The sequence below is a fragment of the Vitis riparia genome, chromosome 12, assembly GCF_004353265.1.
Source record: "Vitis riparia cultivar Riparia Gloire de Montpellier isolate 1030 chromosome 12, EGFV_Vit.rip_1.0, whole genome shotgun sequence".
Lineage (NCBI taxonomy): Eukaryota > Viridiplantae > Streptophyta > Magnoliopsida > Vitales > Vitaceae > Vitis > Vitis riparia.
In genome coordinates, this window is record NC_048442.1 from 981,135 (window position 1) to 1,000,697 (window position 19,563).

Below are 19,563 nucleotides of genomic sequence, written 5' to 3' on the forward strand. Positions count from 1 at the left end.
TGGACGTGAACCGGTTTCTGGTGGATGTTGCGGCGACCGGGGATGCAGATGATGGAGGAGCGCTGACGTCTCCGAACAACACAATCTCATATTTTCAGGTGGTATACCTGCTAATGCAACAACTCTCAGTTTCATTTCTCTTCCCCCTAAAACTCTCTGTTATTTTTTTTCTCCATCTAAGGGTCTTAAAAATCACTACGTTATCAATTGCTGATTGTTTCTCACTGATGGCATGTCTAAGTAATTGGAGACAACCCACTGATGGCATGTTTAAAGAAATTGGTGAATAAAAGTCAATGACATGAGTTTATTATTATTATTTTTATTCATTAGTGGCACGGGTACAGTAGGCCTCAAAGGGGTTTATTATTAGTTTTTTTCTCTTTTCTATCAAGTGTCATCTTCTTAATTCCTTTTTTTTCATGTTAAAAATCTCATTTTTTGAAAGTTCTGTTATCAAATAATTCTTTTAAGTTCCGAATTCATTCATTCATTTTATTTATTTATTTATTTATTCATTATTTTATTTAAGAATATATATACACACACACGTACCCTTTCCAAAATAATCTCGTAAAATGTGATTTTTAAATTTAGCTTATGAAACTTCAGATCTAAAATTCAATTTTCCAAAACTCCAATATTTTAATTTTAATTCTTCAAAATTCAATTCTCGAAATAATTTTCTAGAACTCTAACTATAAATTTAGTTTTCCTAAAATCCAATTTTTAATTCTAATATCCCAAAAGTTCCATAATTCCGAATTTCATCTTTTTTTTTCACCTTCAAATAAATTTTCGCAACCCCATTTCCTTTCAAATCAAATCTTCAAAAATTTCATTCTCAAATAAATCTTCAAAATGCCATTTTCTTAGACTTAATCCTCAAATTTATTTCCACTTGCAAGTAATTTTTCAAAATTCTGATTTTCAAATATAATTTTCAATATAAAAAATTCCACTATTCACGTTCATTTGTTTAAATATCATTTTTGTTAATCATTATTATTATTTCTTATTTATTTATTTATTTCTTTTAAAAAAATTCCAAGCATCAAAGTTCAATTCCTCAAAAATCCGATTTTCAAATTTAATTTTCAATCTTAAAAATCCTACTATTCACATTCATTCGTTTAAACATTATTTTTGTTATTATTATTATTATTATTCCATATTTATTTATTTATTTCTTTAAAAAAAATTCAAATAATTAAAATTCAATTCTTGCAAAATCTGACTTCCGAATTTAATTTTCAATTTCAAAGATTCTACTATTCACGTTCGTTCGTTTAAATATTATTCTCATTATTATTATTATCATTCCATTAATTTATTTTACAAATTCCAATAATTAAAGTTCAATTTTTCAAAATTCCGTTTTCCAAATTTAATTTCCAATCTAAAAAATTCCACTATTCACATTCAACTGTTTAATAATTATTTTCGTTATTATTATTATCCCATTCATTTATTTATTCACTTATTCATACATTTAAAATCTCGTCTCCAAATAATTTCCCAAAATTTAAATCTCTAAATTCAGTTTCCAATCTCTAAAATTCTATTTTTTGCAATTATTTACCTAATCTTTATTATTTTGTTATTATTATCATTCCATTCATTTATTTATTCACTTATTTATTTATTAAAATTCTGTCTTTAAATAATTATTCAAAATTCCGATTCCCAAATTTAGTTCTCTGAAATTCCAATTCCTTTCAAATTTAATTTCTAAAATTCTCATTCTTATATTTAATTTCTAAAAATCCAATTTTCAAATAATCTCTAAGACTTCAATTTTCAAAATGAATTTCAAAAAGCTAGTTTTCCTTCGAATAATTTTAATTTATGTTTGGTAACGCATGTGATATATTTCGTGCTCTATATTGTGCATTGACTCTGTTTTTATGATAGCGCATCGCTCGTTCGTGTCCCAGGTATGCACCCGTTCCTATTCTGGTTATTCTCTATGCACGTTCTGATTCCCATATGTACATAATTGACTTGAGTATCCATTGATTTTCCTGTTGATTGTCATGTCAGCTTCATTTTATTAGTAGAGACCCGACTTTAGGGACTTAGAGGGGTGTTATGGTCTTTACCGTACCTTCCCGATAAGTAACCTGACCCCCGAACCCGATCCGGTTTTTCACAGACCACCTTTTCCAAATAAGGAGTCACACTTAGGGTTTTTATTTCTTATTTTGTTTACCCTTTTAAAAATAAAACAAAAATAAGTGGCGACTCCAAGTCATTTTTTTTAATCAACAAAATCAATCTTTCAAATTAAAATCGAGCTCGCCATCGAGTGAGAAACACATTGAGCTGAAATGCGGGGTCCACAGATAGGCTTCCACTTGGAAGAAGTATTGACATCTTTGCTTAAAGAACCTAACCATGCTTTCGTTTAAAGTTAATAAGAAAAATTTCTCTTTCAATCAAATCATTTCTTCTAAAATTTCGATGTCATATCTCTTTTTCAATAGGCTTTTCTATTCTTAACTCTATATACTATTTTGAAAGTACATTGAAATCACTTCGTATATATAGTTAACGAGTTTTTAACATGTCATGTCCTTATTGGATCGGTCTATAATAATATGTAATTGAAAATATTTCATAAAATATAGATGGTGCATGTTAGCAGTTTGTATTATATATATATATATATATATATATTATATTATATTATACAGATGTTTGTGCTGTTAAGCAAACTGCCATTAATTCAACACTATAATTGAGATTAAAAACTTTTAAAAATTATATTTAACCTTTAAATTCAACCATGCCCATTCATTATTTGATAAATGTAGACTAGTCTATTTTTTAATTGATTATCGATGTGGGTTAAGTAAGACAAGACAAGGCCATATTCTTTATGGGGTATTGATACTTTTCTTAGAAATTGACTAGTGGAATAGATAGTGATATCTTGGCTCTACGAAATCCCACTTTCAACGTCAAATAAATAATGATATTTTCTTTGACAAGGACAAAAGAATTTAGACACGAAGTGGAGGCTTTGTTTGTAGGTATAAGTCATTATCATCTCCAAACCGAAAAGGAAAGTACAACAATAATAAGCGGGGGAGAGTCCATTTCTAAGGAAATAATAATAATAATAATAATTAAAAAATACTAATTTATCACAATGATAATATGTCCCATGAAATCTTGTGAAATAAGGGTACCATGATAGGAATAAAAGTATGATTAGGACGAAATATCAAGACTTAAAAATATATATATATGAACACTACTTGATTAATAGTGTATTTTGATAGACATATTGTAATCAGACCCGATAATAATAATTTTCTAATGGGAGAGTTATAATATCCGATGACATTATATCGAATACAAATTTTGATTAAATTTGAATCGTTAAATAATTGTATAAATATTTGAGAATTAGATTAAAAAAAATATAAATATAAAAAAATGGGACGCAAGTTCCACAAAACCATAATCAATAATTTTAACTTTATTTTTAATTATTTTACACCAATGAAGAACAGAAAAAGAATTATGGATTTATTTGATAACTGTTTTTAAAAATTATTATATGATGTATATAAAAATATGTTTTGAAATTTAAAATATTTTTAATTTAATTTTAAATATATTTTTAAATTTTTATATTTAACATTTTATTTTTAATTATTTTATATGTTTTGAAATTTAAAATATTTTTAATTTTATTTTTAAATATATTTTCAAATTTTTATATTTAACGTTTTATTTTTAATTATTTTATATGTTTGTATAATTATTTTTTAAAACAATTAAAAAATGATTTTTTTAATATCTTAAATAAAAAATAAAAAACAATTTATGATTGTGAAACATGTTTTTTTTATTTTTTATTTTTTTTGAGAATAGAAAACTGTTTTTGAAAACAGTTACCAAACAACCCCTATATTTCTAATATTCATAATGGACCACTTTTTTTTTTTCTAAATATTTAAGAAGCAAATAAAACCAATATTATTATAATAATATAAACCATCAAATTAAAAAAAAAGAAAAAAAGAAAAAAAATCATTTTAATTACAAATACTATTTTTATTTAAAATTCCAAATAAATGCAATCTTACATGTCTTTACGTCACCCCACCACACCCCACTACACCCCACTAGTCACTACACACTATACCTATACCTGTTTCCCACTCTTTCATTTATCATTTTCAAAAATGACAAATTTATTTATTTTTAACCAAAAAACCCACCACCTAATTTAATTTTAATTTTAATTTTTAAAATATTAAATATTAAAATTAAGCAAGCTAATTACAATTAAATTTGAGAACAATTATTGTTGTTTGGTCAATTTTGATGTACAATTGAATATAAATTCAATTATGAAAATATAAATATTAATTCTTTATTAATTTTTTAAAAATAAATTAAAGAGAAAATTAACATACCCAATGAACACCTCATTCTTTAAAAATAAATAATTAAAAAAAATTATTTTATTCTCATGATTTAATTGGTGAATTATCTTGAATTTATGTTAATTTTATTATACCAAAAAATCCATAAAAATAAAAAGAAATATTAATAAAAACATATTATTATTTTCCAATTTTTTTTTAAAATTGGAAAAAGAGAGTAGGATCTTGGCTTCACGTCACCCCACCGAAGACCGTTTCTAATCTCTCTTACTTTCTCTCTCTAGATCCAACGGCTCTAATCAAATCCAGCTCCCTCCTTCCACTTCTTTCTCACTCTTTCATCTTCCTCCGATCTCTGATCACCTCATCAAAACGCTGCGTTTTGGCATCCGGTGAAACCCCGCCGCCGTCTCTCCATGGGTTAACTTAACTTAACCTAACCGCCGCCAGCAAACCAACGAACCAACGAACCAACGAACCACCACCCAACTGTCCAGTCCAAACGGCGTCGTTTCGGCTTCCGACGATGAAGTCCACCACCGTGGACCGCCACATCGGTCTGCTCAACCTCGCCAAAACCCTCTCCTTCCTCGTAGTCTTCGTCGCCGGCGTGGTCGTCGGCATGACCGCCAGCTCTCAGATCAACCGCTACTTCGTCTCACAAGCCAAACTTTACTTCTACAGCAACATGAACAATCACTTCTCGGCTATGCAGATTCCGAACCCTGCATTGAGGAATTGCAGTTCTGAGGCGAATTTGACTCATGGGTTCTCCGATAACGAGCTGTTTTGGAGGGCTTCGATGGTGCCCAGGAGGGCTGAGTACCCCTTCAAGAGAGTGCCCAAAGTGGCTTTCATGTTCTTGACCCGCGGCCCTTTGCCGCTGATGCCGCTGTGGGAGAGGTTTTTCGAGGGCCATCGCAAGTATTTTTCGGTTTATGTTCATGCTCTGCCTGGGTTCGAGCTCAACGTGTCGATGCACTCCGCCTTTTACAAAAGGCAGATTCCCAGTAAGGTATCATGGTGATTCTATTTTTGTGCGTATCTTTTGGGATTTGGATTGGTTGGGTTGATGAATTGGAATTGAAAATGATACTGTAGGAGTTGGATTGAGGAGATTCAAAAAGTTATGTTAGATTGCTTGAATTGATGAATTGGACTTGAAGGAAATAAATCCAACTTTGATTGACTAGGAACTGATGTTTGCTATAAAGTAGAATGATGTTGGAGGATTACTGCAATAGCTAATATGGCTGTTTTTGTGTTTCTTCTGGGTATGGGTTGTTTGTGTAGATGGATTTGAAGTGAAGAATGTGTGGAAAAATGGTACTTCAATATGACTACTAGCTGTTTTTATGTGCGGCTCTTGGGTTCAGATTGTTCGTATTGATGAATTAGAATTGAACAAAGTGGGGAAAAATGCAGCTTCAATGGGATTAGGAATTGATGTTTTGCAATAGATAAAATATTGCCAGTTTGGTATTTTCCGGGTTTGAATTACTTTTAAGTCTTGGTATTGTGTCAGTTGTGTGACTGAGGATTGAAGAATGTATTACTAAGTGTAGCTTACCATGGTAGTAGTGCTAATGAATAACTAACAGTGATGGATGGAGGGTGTTACTATGGCCAACTTGGCTGTTTTATGTCTTTTTCTGGGTTTGAGTTATTTGAATTGATGAATCAGAGCATTGAAGAATGTATGGGAAAGTGAAACTTTAATAGGACTAGGAGTTGGGATCTGCAATGGCTGAGAATGAAGAGAAGAGGATATTGCAATTATTGACAACAATGTTTAATGTGTTTTCAGGTCTGAATAGTTGATATTAAAGATATAGGGGCTAATGCATAGTTAGGATTCAAGAATGTATGAAAAATGCATCTTTAATAGGCCTAGAAATCGAAGCTTTGTAATAGCTTACATGGTTGTTTTTATGTTTTTTCGGGTTTGGATTGTTTGAATTGATGAATTAGGGTTGAAGAATCTGCGAACTTAGGACCAGGAATTGATGTTTTGCAATGGCTGAGAGTGATGGATAGAGGGTGTATGTCTTTCCAGGTTTGAATTCTTGATTTTATTTTAGTCATATGATTGGGAAAAACATATTGAATTTCCTTGAATGAGAGGGCTGATGAATAATTAGAATTGAAGAATAGACAGATTAGAGTAAAAATGCAACTTTGATCACACTTGGAAATGATACGTGCAATAGGAGGGATGGATGGATGGATGATATTGCCATGGCTAAAACAGGCTGTTTTATGTATCCTTGGGTTCAAATTGTTGATACTCCTTCGGTTAAGTGATTGATAGAGGGTATTGTAATGGGCAACATGCTGTTTGATGTGTCTCTGGGTTTGGTTTGTTGATGTCACTTTGCTTATATCATTAAGGAAACCATATGGAATTTTGATGAATGATGGACTAATGCAGGGTTGGGACTGAAGATTGTATTGGGCATTAGAGTATAAGCTTGTAAAAATGGAACCTTAATAGAAAGTAGAAATTTGTGTTTTGTGATGGGTGAGGATGATCGAAAGAGAACAACTGGGAGGTCTGATTTTGAGGTTCTCTAAGATTGTGTAACACTTAGATTGATCTGTGAAGATGGGTTTCTTGCCGCTTGTGATCTTAGAAGTTTGCTACAAATGATATGCTCAGAGTCATGTATAATTCTCAATTGAAGGAGTGCCATGACATTCTTTCATTGTTCATTCCATTTCATTTGCTATTGAGACAAAGTTCTAAGAACATTTTCGTACAATCTCACAATCTATTCTGTTGGTTTCTTTTTGGAATCTACTTGTTCCTTCAGTACATGTCATCAAAGGATGCCGTACTCAGACTAGATTGTGTGTTAGATATGCAGGCTCTTTAGATTTAAATTTCACCAAAAATTTCTCCTTTCAAAAATGATTTGAGGGCTTGGATGCATTGGTTCACATAGAACTTACCCTTGTAACCATAGAGCATCGTTTGATCGTGTTCGAAATATTCTTATTTCTCACCCAAGTGTTAGATCTTAGGATCCTACCAAACTCAAAGCTACAGTGTTTACATTTGGAGGGGTTAGCACATGAGATACACGTCGTAAACATCAAGTAATTATACAGCTTTAGGGTTTTCTTTGGAGAAAGAGAAGTTCTTGTGGAGAAAAACATGAAAATGTAAAGACCCACACGGAAAAAGAAAAAAAGAAGGAACCAAGAAAGTAAGGAGGGAGAGTCTGTCTACTGTAAAGTTAGAAAAATGGGCCCCTAAAAAGAATGTTAAACAAATGCAACTCTAAGGCAGTATACTAATTACAAGCCTGTCAACAGTGTCCATCTCCAACTCATTTGCATCAAATGCTTTCTGATGTTTCTGTTTCCATATAAGAAAAGAAAAGCAAACCCAGGTGTTACAAACCTTCTCTACCTTACATCACTTAAATACTGGATAGATTCAAACTCGGGAGATTTGATTCATTGTTAGAGGCCACTACCATTGTGTTACACCCTTGGGGGCTATGCGTATACCATTTGTATGAAAGAACTGAGAGAGGTGAGAAAGATTAATCGGGTTTGAATTTTTTTTTTTTTTTTTAATGAGATTTGGATCTTATCCCTTGATATCTAGTTTAATATGAACTGTTTGTCTTTTTTAATTCAAACTGATATATTGTTGCATTGTTTTCTGTCATGTTGTACGTCTTGATGGGTTCTTGAGTTAACAGATTTGAGAATTTCATCTAATTTGATGGTTTTGCCTTCTTGTAGACGCATCTGGCTTTCAACTCACTTTTAATTTTGTGCCCCCTTACCTAATTTACTTCCATGATAAGCTGTCTGCCTTTTCAAGTATTGTATATGAGAAATTTGAACCAACTTTTTTTATTTTTTCTCCAGAATGTTGAATGGGGAACGGTAGCACTGGCAGAAGCAGAAAGGCGCCTTTTAGCCAATGCCCTGCTCGACTTTTCAAACGAGCGTTTTGTTCTCCTATCAGAGAGCTGCATCCCCATCTACAACTTCCCAATAGTTTATAAATACCTGATCAATTCTGACTACAGTTTTGTTGAGTCCTACGATGACCCCTCCCGCTATGGGCGTGGTCGCTACAGCCGCAACATGCTGCCCGACATCAAGCTCTATCAATGGCGGAAAGGGTCTCAATGGTTTGAACTCAGCCGTGAGCTGGCTGTTAACATAGTTGCAGACACCAAGTACTACACACTCTTCAAGAAATACTGTAAGCCCTCCTGCTACCCAGATGAGCATTACATCCAAACCTTTCTGAACATGTTCTATGGTTCACTAAACGCGAACCGAAGCGTCACTTGGGTTGACTGGTCAATGGGGGGGCCGCACCCAGCAACCCTGGGGGCAGCTAACATTACAGAAGGCTTTATACAGGCATTAAGGAATAATGGAACAGTGTGTCCATACAATTCAGAAAAAACATCAGTCTGTTACCTCTTTGCTAGGAAGTTTGCCCCGAGCGCACTGGAGCCCTTACTCAACCTCACCTCAAAAGTAATGGGATTTAAAAATTTTTGATTTGGAAGAGGAGATATATATTTTTCTTTTCATTTTTCACAGATACATAGGATTTTGACACAGCTTCTCTCATACTCCCCTAGTTCTTTAGTGTTGGTTAATGATTTTTGTTCACCAAGAATTGTACAGGTAGTTTTCATAGAGACCTGCAATTGAAACCAGCAAATTCTTTGAGAAATGTCAATATGAGAATTCCATAGCAAGCTCTTTGGTGTCATTATACTTGATTTTTTTTCTAGTTCTCTCCTGTTTCTATCTAATATTTATGTAGATGCTACAAGGAGTTTTAGGGGAGATCTTGGTTCAGGGCAAACAGCCAGCATTATCCATAATGGCAGCTCCTGGTGGTTTTTGAAAGAGGTAAGGAGAGATATATCAAAAGTGAATGTCTTATAATGCCACCCTAAATCCACTCCTAGGGCACTGCTCTGGGTACATTTGCCAGTAAAAAGGTTGCTCCTTATGTCAAGACATGGATGGGATGGTCCACAAGAATAGCAGGCGATATGAAACTCTAAGAAAAACCTGAAATCACAACTGGGTAACAGTGCAAATAACAGATCATGCTGTAAAATTACAGAATAAAACTCACTGGCCATGTAGCAGAGTCCTAACCAGAGCTTTCCATGTAACCTAGCATTTGAACATCAAGGGTACATAGCTTATCAAGACTTCTTTTGATAAAAGTTGTTGTATGTTATGCTCTTCATTCCGGAAAAAGGCTGTGTAAAACATATTAGATGTGTTATGGTAAACATCTTAGAATTGCCGCCAGCAATAAGAGTTATTCCCCAAGGGAAAACCAACAAATATTAAAAATATGTAACATTTGGTCTACATCTTTAGCCCCAGAAAGAGTTATGTAGAAAATCTTTCAAGAATCCTGCTAACAAAATAATTGCCCATCCTGAAACCAATGACAGAAGTGAGGCCGCCAAACCCGAAAAACATGTAAAATCCAGTTCAACCACATTAACAAATGAGCAGGCACATATCACAACTGATCCCATCTCTTCAACCTAATTAAAAATGCAACTGATGAAGATAGAAGTATTTTGTTTTATGTTCGTGCTCTCTCTTCAACCTCTTGAAAACACAACGGATGAAGATAAAGGCATTTCACTGAAATAATGTGATATCTTCAATCTACTTAAAAAATACTGACAGATCAGGATAAAAGTACAAAGCCTTTTGTTAAGTTGATGCTATCCCTTCAACCTACTTAAAAATACAATGGATGAAGCTAATAAATTGATGCCAACTTCTGAAGATAAAACTACTTCATGCTTCCAAATCGTTATTCATAGAACTCCTTGCGCTTCCTACTCCTGAAACATTCTGCTTAAAAAAAACCTAAAAGAAGAAAAATATTAGAGGCAGCCTGAATCCACCACTTCTTTATTTGACAACTTCAGATGGGCAGTCTGATCCAGTTCTGGAGACATTGGAAAGTCCACCAGAAGGGGTACAAAACAATCCATCTTCTAGGTTTCAATCGAAAATTTAAATGGAGAAATGAAATTTTCTCTGCAAAATTCATTAGCCTAATTATACCCACATTCAGGCCCATAAAAAATGTAACTTGGGAAAATCAAGGTATAGAAAAATAAACCAAAACTCAAATAACTTCTCACCAAAGTTTTAGGTGTATACTGAAGATCCCATATAACTAGCCCCCAGACACCTGCAAGAATTATTTCTTAAAAGCTTGCAACAAAAGAAGCTCAATAATGACTAAACATTTATGAAGAAACAAAACCCTTTTTTGATGGGTAAAAAAATAATAAACTAAGTGCCAATGAGCAGCTGAAAGCTTCAACCCTGATATATAGGAAGCATACAAGAGACACACATACAAGGCCAAAAGCATCTACAATGGAGCAACCGGGAACACGGCCAACAATCTCATGCTAGCCTCACCCAATCTACAAAATCAAGAAGGGAGAAGCTCCCTGCCCCATGAGAGTCCATGACCACAAAAACCACTACTTTGGGCTCTTTAACCTTCATTTGTTTTCTTGATCGGAAAATAGTCATGTATTAAGGAAGTACCTACGAAAGTGGGAGCCGTATCCTATGTATAGCATACAACAGAGTGCAAGAGAGAAGAAAAAGACACTATAACAACACCACTCACCCTTCAAAAGTGGTCACTTTTTTCCTCTCAGATTTGCTAAAAAAATTAAAGGACATACCCCCAAACTTTCCACCAGAAGAGAGGGTAGTGAAAGGGTATCAGGAAGGGTTGGGAGGAGTACTCAAGGTTTTATCATTTTATATAACAAGGCCAAAGAGTGGGTCATGACATCATGCTTAAGAGGAGATCGCCCTCTCAAGACGAGATAGCTAACACTTGAGGAAGGACTCTTTAAGCTGAACTACAGAAACTTCCAACTGTTAAAAAACTCTAATGTTTCTTTCCTTCCAGATTCACCCAAAAAGGTAAGGGTTGTGGAAGGGTACTAGGAAGGGGTGGAACTAGAGATAGTGGGAGGCTTCTTCAAAGCAATTGATGAGGATGCAACTGTGCAAGGTAGGTCAGTCAAGGAAGATGGTCTGTGATGGACAGACACTATCAGAGGTGTGTCTAGTGAAGGCATCCCAAAACACCACATATTCATGCCAAAATTTTCTCCTAGAACCACTGCCCACTAAAGCATAGGTTTGGAATTCAAAGGCATCCCAACTTTTCCTGATACCTTTATGAAGGGCTACTGGCTACCCATGAGGCTATAGAGCACCAACATGAGCAACCCTTTCTATGCAAAACACAAATATATAAGGAGACAAAATAATTTTGCCTAATTCCCCTGGATGGAAAATCCTCTCTGTTTTTCTCCCATTCCCTCCTCCCCAAACTTACCCAAATAACTGTTCCACTCCGCTGCTAATCTCCAAAACCACTCCCCCCCAATCCTTTGATTTTTCAGAGCAAACATTAGACAACATAACTAGTGTTTTTTCTTTCCCAAAGCACTCCACATGAAAGAAATAGTGCTAAATCTTCTCAAGCCTTGATCTGACTACTTGAGGGATCACAAAAGGATGACACAACACAGTACATCATTACACAAGGAAGAGTACTTTCTACAAGGTGCTGCCTAGAACTACCAAAGAACTTGTCCTAAGTTGGCAAGGAAATCCTTTCAAGAGCACAGGGAGAAAGGAGTGGGGGACTATCCTGCTATGCTTACCCAGTGTATTTGGAAACGAGGAATATAAGAACCTTTGAGGGGGTGAACTCTCCTATCTCAAAGATCAAAGAGGTTGTCATGCTGTCTCTTCATTGTTAGTTACAACTCAGATTCTGGATCCTTGAGTAGGGAGCAATTTCTCATGTATTTCAGTTTCACTCTAGAATGTGAAGTATATTGAGCCTTTTGTTTTATCGTCTTTTTTCTGCCTTATATAGCATCTCTTACTATTTACATAGATTACATCCAAGATGGATGATCTTTCAAGCATAATTAAAATAAAAATGGAAGTTCTAACTTAGCATTTTTGGCACCTTTGAACACACTAAGACATTCAGGTCATGGAAATTGTTTTTTGGTGTTGATCCTAAATAAACATCATCTTGGTTTTCTTGTTAGTTGGGACCAAAAAAGTTGCAAGCTACAGTGAAACCCAATTGAGATAAAAATTCTAGCATAGTCTAGCTTATAATTTGGAGTGTTCGATCCTATATCTCTTCATCGAATAAAGGTGATACGACCATTTGAACATGACAACATAATTAATCAAATTAGTCATTCTCTGCATATAAAATACATCAAAAAATTAATCATCTGGGACCTCTTTTCGTTCTCTTCCCCCCCCTTCTAAATATGCTCAGTAGTTAGTACTACATTCCTATTTGTTTTCTACCATATTACTGCACATGAATATCACACAATTAAAGAACCGTAGGTAAAAAAGTCACCCAAAGCCAAAACTTCATTTTAACCCTCAGAAGGTAATTGAGCCATTCTCTAGCTAAAGAAGTGATTCAGTACTTATGAAAGAATAATTTAAGTCCAACACCTTCAAATAATAACTAATAACTCCATGTTTGCATATCAAAGAACCACTTCATACAATCACATAATACAGTAACTAACTAAAGATGAGGCACAAAGAAGCACCTTGAATTTTTATCAAAAAAATAAAACAACACATAGCAACACCTTGTAAATATGAAATAAATGCAGTATTTAGAGAAAAAACATAAATTAGGATTAGCAGCTAAGTTGGACAAAATACCACAAAAACATCACGAACATATTTTAAACTTAGCATCATAACACAACCAAGTTTTAGCCACATGATGAACTATGCATCTTTGTTCTCCATATATTTACTTCAAATGTGTGTTGAATGTGGCAACTGCAATATTATTACACACTAAGAAATGCATATTAAGGATTATTGTAATTGTTTATCAATGAAATCACCTTTGATAAATGTGGAGGTCCAAGTTACAAGAATAATTGACCCATCAAATAGGAGAGTTGCATGAGTGAAAATTAATAACTACAACCAGACCCTTATACCATTAAATGGCTCCTGAGAAAAACTACCTCATGATTATATCTGTGAAGTTGCCAACCTGAGACTTGTGCTATGAGAGAAATTGCCTGGCAATCATGTAGGATTTTCCTTCTCCAGATCAAAATTAGGATGGGAGGGCAAAAATTCAATCCACAAATGGATCTAAAAATTATGCCGATGCCTGTCCTGCCATCTGAGGAGGTTCTTCCATTCTAGAGGATTCTGCCATCCGGGGGGCTTCTGCCATTTGAGGAGGTCCTGCCATTCGTGGGGGTTCTGCCATTTGAGGGGGTCCAGCTATTTGAGGAGGCCCTGCCATTCGAGGGGGTCCTGCCATTCGAGGAGGACCTGATGGTGGCCAATATGCACCAAATCCCGGCCTATTTGCTTCTAACAGCCTCTCAATCTCTTCACTTCGCCCTTCTTTCCCAAAAGCCTCAACTACAAACTCCCGCAACGAGGGAGTAACACCAATGTTATATCTCACCATCTGCCCCATTAAATCCCTACTAGCATCAAATAATCTTTCCTTGCAAAGCCCCTTAATCACAATCTCATATGTTGTGGGGTCTGGTTTTGGATCTTTTTCTCCCATTTTAGTCAAAACCGGCACACATTCCCCAGCCTTACCTTTATTCACCAATTCATCGAATACCTTGTTTGCAAAGCTCACAATCACTCTCAAGCCAGAATCCACAAACCTGTTAAACATCTGCAAAGCATCATCAGCTCTCTCCATTCCAAAATAAGCTTCTATAAATGTCCGGTAAATATTAACATCTGGAGTCAATGACTTTGTGGACAATTCTCCAAACAACTGCTCTGCCTCGGACAACAACCCATTCTCACAAAACCTTGCAATAATGTTATTGTACCCTGCAACATCCATTGCAAAAGGCTTGGACCCCTGCTTCTTGCCCACCTTCTTAAACACCTCAATAGCCTCCGTAAACTTCCCCAACTTCACACACTCATTCACCATAACACTAAAAGAATCCGAATTCACAGCCTGGAAATTCGGGGGAGTATGATTATCCAACATTTGATCAAACAATGCCCAAGCCTCCGCCTTCTTATCATGCTTGAGCAACACCTCTAACAGGGCATTACAAGTTACCGGTGTCATCCGAAATTGACGATCAAGCAATGATTTGTATGAGTCCATCGCACATTTTTCCCTCCCCTTAGTAAAATACCAATCCATAAATGTCCCATTCACAACCCCATCATACACTAGACACCTCTCCTTTAGCTCATCAAACAACTCAATGGCCTTAGCCTCATTCTCCAAATTCAGAAAGCCCGAAATCAAGTTATTGTAAACCAGAGAATCCGCACCGTGCCCCTTGTTCAACATCTCCCTAAGGAGGTCCACAGCCTCGCCGATTCGCCCTGAATCGATCAGCCCCTTGGTGAGGTGGCGGTAGGTCACCGGCGAGGGGCTGAAGGGGGCATTGGCGAGGATATGGCGGTAGATATCGAGGCCAACATCGACACGACCGGCATCGCAATGAGTGTTGATGAGGACATTGTAGGAAACGATGTTGGGGACGATGTTGGACTGGTTGAAGAAAAATTGGAAGAGGGCGATGGCATCATCGAAGCGCTTGTTACGGTACATGGCAGCGATTATGGCGTTGCAGGTGAAGACGGTGGGGCGGGTGTTGGAGAACACCGATTGGCGGGCGGTGGCGGAGGCGAGATCGAGGTCGCCGGCGCGGATTAGAGACTGGACACGATTGTGGAGGTTGAGGCGTGGCCCGACAAGGGCGGAGGTGGAGTCCGGCAGCCGCGGGGCGTTGGGGTCCGGCCGGGGCCGCGGGGCCGAGGGGTCGCGCCGGAGGGCGTGGAGCGGCGGCTCGATTCGAAGGCGCCTCTTTCGGCGGCGCCGCTCCGCCGCGGCCTCCTCAGCGGAGGAGAAGGCGAAGGTGCGGATAGGGACGAGGGTTGGCTGGGGCTGTTGGTGGATTAGGGTTTGGCTTGTGGAGGTGGCGGCCGCGGTCAGGGAAGAGGAACGGCGGAGGGATCGGAGTAGGAGGCGTTGGACAGACATCGTTACAGAGAGAGTGAAAAACCCTAGCTGAGAGAGTATGTGTGATGCTAAAACCCTTTGAGCTTAGACTTTGTACATGGAGACCAAACATAATATACAAATGCCATACAAATTTAAAAAAAATATTTTTTTCTACAACAAATTAAAAAGAGACCAAGCATACAACAAGCATACTATTATTTTTCATGTGTGCATTTCTAGTTCTTATTTGAAAGAAATTAGCCTTAGACGACCTTTTGTCTCCCACTAGACATAATTTGACATGATTTGATCATGAATCAAGAAATAGGGATACATCTTAGCAAAATAAGATAAAACTTTCATAATTTTTTTTTGTTTTTTCTTTACTTATCTTTTCATTTTTATTTTTTCCTTTCATATTTTTGAAAAACCAAAGATAGATTTAATATCGTAATATAAATTAAACTCGAAAGCTATTTTTTTGTACCATGTCAAAAGTGTTACCAAATTAAAAGTGGTGACACAAAGAATATAAGTGAATTATAATCCCTTCATTTCATTGTTTGAACCTAAGTTTTATTTCTTTATCCTTTGTTTAATGATTTAAATTTATTGATAGACGTCAGTATCTCATATTCAAATATTATCAATATCCTAAAATTTTTTAACATATTAAGTGCTCATTTTATAGTTCTCTCTCTCAAAGGACAAGACACATGTCCATATATATGGAAATGACATGTCTACTAAATTTTTAACAATGTATGTGTGATCATTTCATCTTTAGCTCATTCAATAGCAATCTCATAGTTCATATGCCTTGAAATCAACCTCTTAACTTTTGTTGGTCCATGATAATCTTTTTGCAAAATGTAAAAGAGTTATTTTTATAAGAAAAAAAATAAAGAATGTGCATCTGAACATGTTTTTATACAAGAGCAAATTTTCTAACATTTTAGTAGGAGCCTATTCCGAAGTATGTCACTGTATTGAAGTGTTAGAGTGTACATGACTATTTTGTGTAAGGATATATCTCTCGAGTCTAAACCAAAAATATCCATGCAAAACAATCATTTTTTCCATAAGGAAAATAACTAAACTCATTTATGTAGATCATAGTATGGTACCTCATAATATTATTACCGATGACAATATTAATTAAAAGCTCATTGACACCAGAAAGCAATATAAAGAAGCTATTTAGAATAGTTATTTCCCCATGAAAGGGCAATTGTAGCTTATTTTGGGCTAGGTGATTCTTTGAGAGGTCATCTTCATCTTGAGCCTTAATAAATAATATAAGGAAGACCTTATTGGATCATAGCCATAGAGATGAAAAAGGCATTGCTCTTTACCCATTGAAAATTTATTCCCCATTGCCAAAGTATCAAAAGGAAGCTCATAAAAATCTAGTCTTTAAAAGACAAATAAAATAAATTTTGCTAGTTAACCACATTTTATGACTATGATATTCATAGAGTGCTTATTCAATTATAGACATGATGCATTCGTTGCTATTAAGACAATGAGGATTTTGATGACTGGGATGACTAAGAAGATTTTGAAGGGGAGCACCTAAGAAACCCATACGCTAATGAAAAACTAAATAGGATTTCTTAAAAAAAAAGATGAAAATTCCTTGCAAAAGCTGAATAAAATTTATTAACAAGATTCTCGGTACAACCTAAACAAGATTCTAAAAAAAAGTTGATCCTATAAAAGTTAAAGGATTCCTTTGCAAAATTAAAATTGTGATTAATAAAGATGGTAAGTAATTATTAGGAGGTTTGAGTTCCAGCCCGAACTCCCTATAGAAGGAGTTATTGAAATGCTAAGACGGTAGAATTTGAGTCCTCTATTAACGAAAGTGTTCTGCATGTTTTTTCTTTAATTAGTTTATGTTTTTTTTTTTAAAGTTTGTAATCTAGTTTATAATCTTGGAAGCAGCTTTAGCAATTTAGACTCATACTCCCATGGATCGATTTGACGTAAGTCTTCAAATAAATCTATGTGAAATGAAGCCTTATTTTTCCCTTAAAAAGCAAGAGCCATCAGGAGCTCGATATATTGACTCAAATAAAAATTACAACAAACAAGATCACAAGGATGAAACAAGAAAGAAACAACAAAGACTAGGCCTAGATGTGAAGCATGGCGTTGCCAGGGTCCTCTTGGTGAAAGTGTAGGGCGTTTTTCATTGTCTATGGTTAAAAGCTAGAGTGATGTTAACCCTTATGCTTTAAAATATAAGGTTTTGAAGGTAGAAGAATGCAAAGAGCAAGCAATCCTCTTGACTGATGTTATTCATGGGCCAATGAATAACCAAAGGATAGTTTTGAAGGTAATGAAATTTCTTTCTACTTTATGAGTGTCTGAAAAATTGATTTTGGTTAAAATCAGAAAAAAAAAAAATTCTAATGATTTTGTTGATTCATTTAATAATTAAATGTTTTACAATTAGTAAATTAGATTTGCAATCAAAATATACATTTTCCAAAAAAAAAAAAAAAAATAAAAAAAAAAAAAATGATTGTTTTAAATCATATGTGGAGAAAGTGTAAAAGTATGCTCTTGAAAATATGCATGGTCATGTAGGGAAGTCATCTTATAGAAATTATTGGTCTAAATATCTTAAACTCCTTTAATTTAATATGCACATGTATATACATTTGTGTATGTGCATTATATAGCCAAAAATCCTCGTGATAGGACAACATGAAGTCTTTTTCTTTAAGTTGACAATGATGCATTATTAATATTATTATTTTTTTTTTTTTTTTTTTTTTTTTTTTTTTTTTTTTTTTTTTTTTTATAATTCAGTAAGTTTATCAAGCATTTTTTTTTTGTTTTTGAAGAAACATCTTTGGATTCGTCATAACATCTAATGAGATGATGGTTATGAGAAATCTCAAGGTTGCAGTAAGAATAAGTCATCTAGCTGAAAGTGAAGCATGACATTGTTATCTCTTGTGAGATGACCATCATTGCCATTTAGCGTTGAGTGAAATAATGCAGTGCTTCAAAATAAGTTTGAAGGTAGGACAAAGTGAAGAACATGCAATCCTTGAATGATGCTATTTCCAAATTTTACCTATGAATGGAGAAAAATTGAATTCTTAATGGAAGGCTTCTTGGATTCTAAGATGACTGTTGAGATGCTATGGAAATTTGTATAGTGGTATTAGAGCATTTTGATACTAGACATTTTTTTTGCCTATTGTTAGCTCAAACTAGTTAGATGTGATATTTGGTATAATTTTTTTTTTACCAAGTTTGAACACTTAGGCTTGGTTGTTAGAAATGTGGAGTTATTATTTACTTTTTTTTTTGGATCATTCTAAAGAAAATCATGTTGAGTTTTCAATTTTTGAATTTAATTTTCCCCTTTTTTTTCCTCTACTTTCCATTATTTTCTACCATTTTCTTGGTTACCAAACAAGGTGAATAATGACTAAGTTCTCCATTAGTGGCTAAACTCTTCTACATCAAAGGCATGCTCTAAAGTGAAGATGAAAGCTAAAATTCATACATAAAACTTAGCAAAATTCGTGGATTTTTTCATCTTAAGTAAAAATTCTCAATAAATCCTCCTTGATAAGGCATAGGTGATGCTTGATGGATTCATCGAATGCTTGTTCAAGAGATAGTCTGATCATAGGTAAAACATGCATGTCTGTATGATAGTTGCCACACATGTGAGCTTTCTCTTGCATTTTATTTTATTTTTTCACTATTTATTTTTGTGAAAATGGGTTATGAAGTAAGAGTGGATGTATCGAACCACTCAAATGAAGATAACATCAAAGTATTTGGTAGTCAAAGAAAATTGTACATGTTTATCGACTCCAAAGCATGAACTTGATTACCAATTTCTGCTATCTCAATCATCAAACCTCCTTTAGATCTTTAATAGCTCCTCTAAGGCTATGTTTGGTTTTCAAAAAATTTAAGAAAAAATATGAGGGAATCTAAGAACATAGATAGGAAAAGTTAAAGGAGAGAAAAAGTGAAAGAAAAAAAAAAAACTTTATCACAATTTTCCTCGCACCATTAACATTAGCAATCAACTACTAGATTTAG

General features: G+C 34.7%; 2 protein-coding genes across 2 annotated transcripts; one reads left to right on the top strand and one right to left on the bottom strand.

Moving 5' to 3' along the window:
* Window positions 1-4,688: 4,688 nt before the first annotated feature.
* LOC117926562 (glycosyltransferase BC10) lies at window positions 4,689-9,292 on the top strand. Its single transcript, XM_034845690.1, has 2 exons — window positions 4,689-5,418; window positions 8,289-9,292. Exons 1-2 carry the CDS (start codon window positions 4,930-4,932, stop codon window positions 8,937-8,939), a joined length of 1,140 nt encoding a protein of 379 aa, XP_034701581.1. The 5' UTR covers window positions 4,689-4,929; the 3' UTR covers window positions 8,940-9,292.
* A 599-nt stretch (window positions 9,293-9,891) lies between these two features.
* On the bottom strand, window positions 9,892-15,574 carry LOC117926561 (pentatricopeptide repeat-containing protein At1g10270). Its single transcript, XM_034845689.1, has 3 exons — window positions 13,499-15,574; window positions 10,574-10,623; window positions 9,892-10,292 (listed from the first exon to the last, which is right to left on the bottom strand). The coding sequence occupies exon 1, from the start codon at window positions 15,520-15,522 to the stop codon at window positions 13,639-13,641; it is 1,884 nt and encodes a 627-aa protein (XP_034701580.1). The 5' UTR covers window positions 15,523-15,574; the 3' UTR covers window positions 9,892-10,292; window positions 10,574-10,623; window positions 13,499-13,638.
* Window positions 15,575-19,563: the final 3,989 nt, after the last annotated feature.

What these genes read in the sequence shown, in the direction of transcription:
- LOC117926562 (XM_034845690.1), top strand. Translation starts at nt 4,930, where the DNA reads ATGAAGTCCACCACCGTGGACCGCCACATCGGTCTGCTCAACCTCGCC. An exon ending in AAAGGCAGATTCCCAGTAAG is followed by an intron (nt 5,419 to 8,288) that starts GTATCATGGTGA and finishes TTTTTTCTCCAG; the next exon opens with AATGTTGAATGGGGAACGGT.
- LOC117926561 (XM_034845689.1), bottom strand. Translation starts at nt 15,522, where the DNA reads ATGTCTGTCCAACGCCTCCTACTCCGATCCCTCCGCCGTTCCTCTTCC.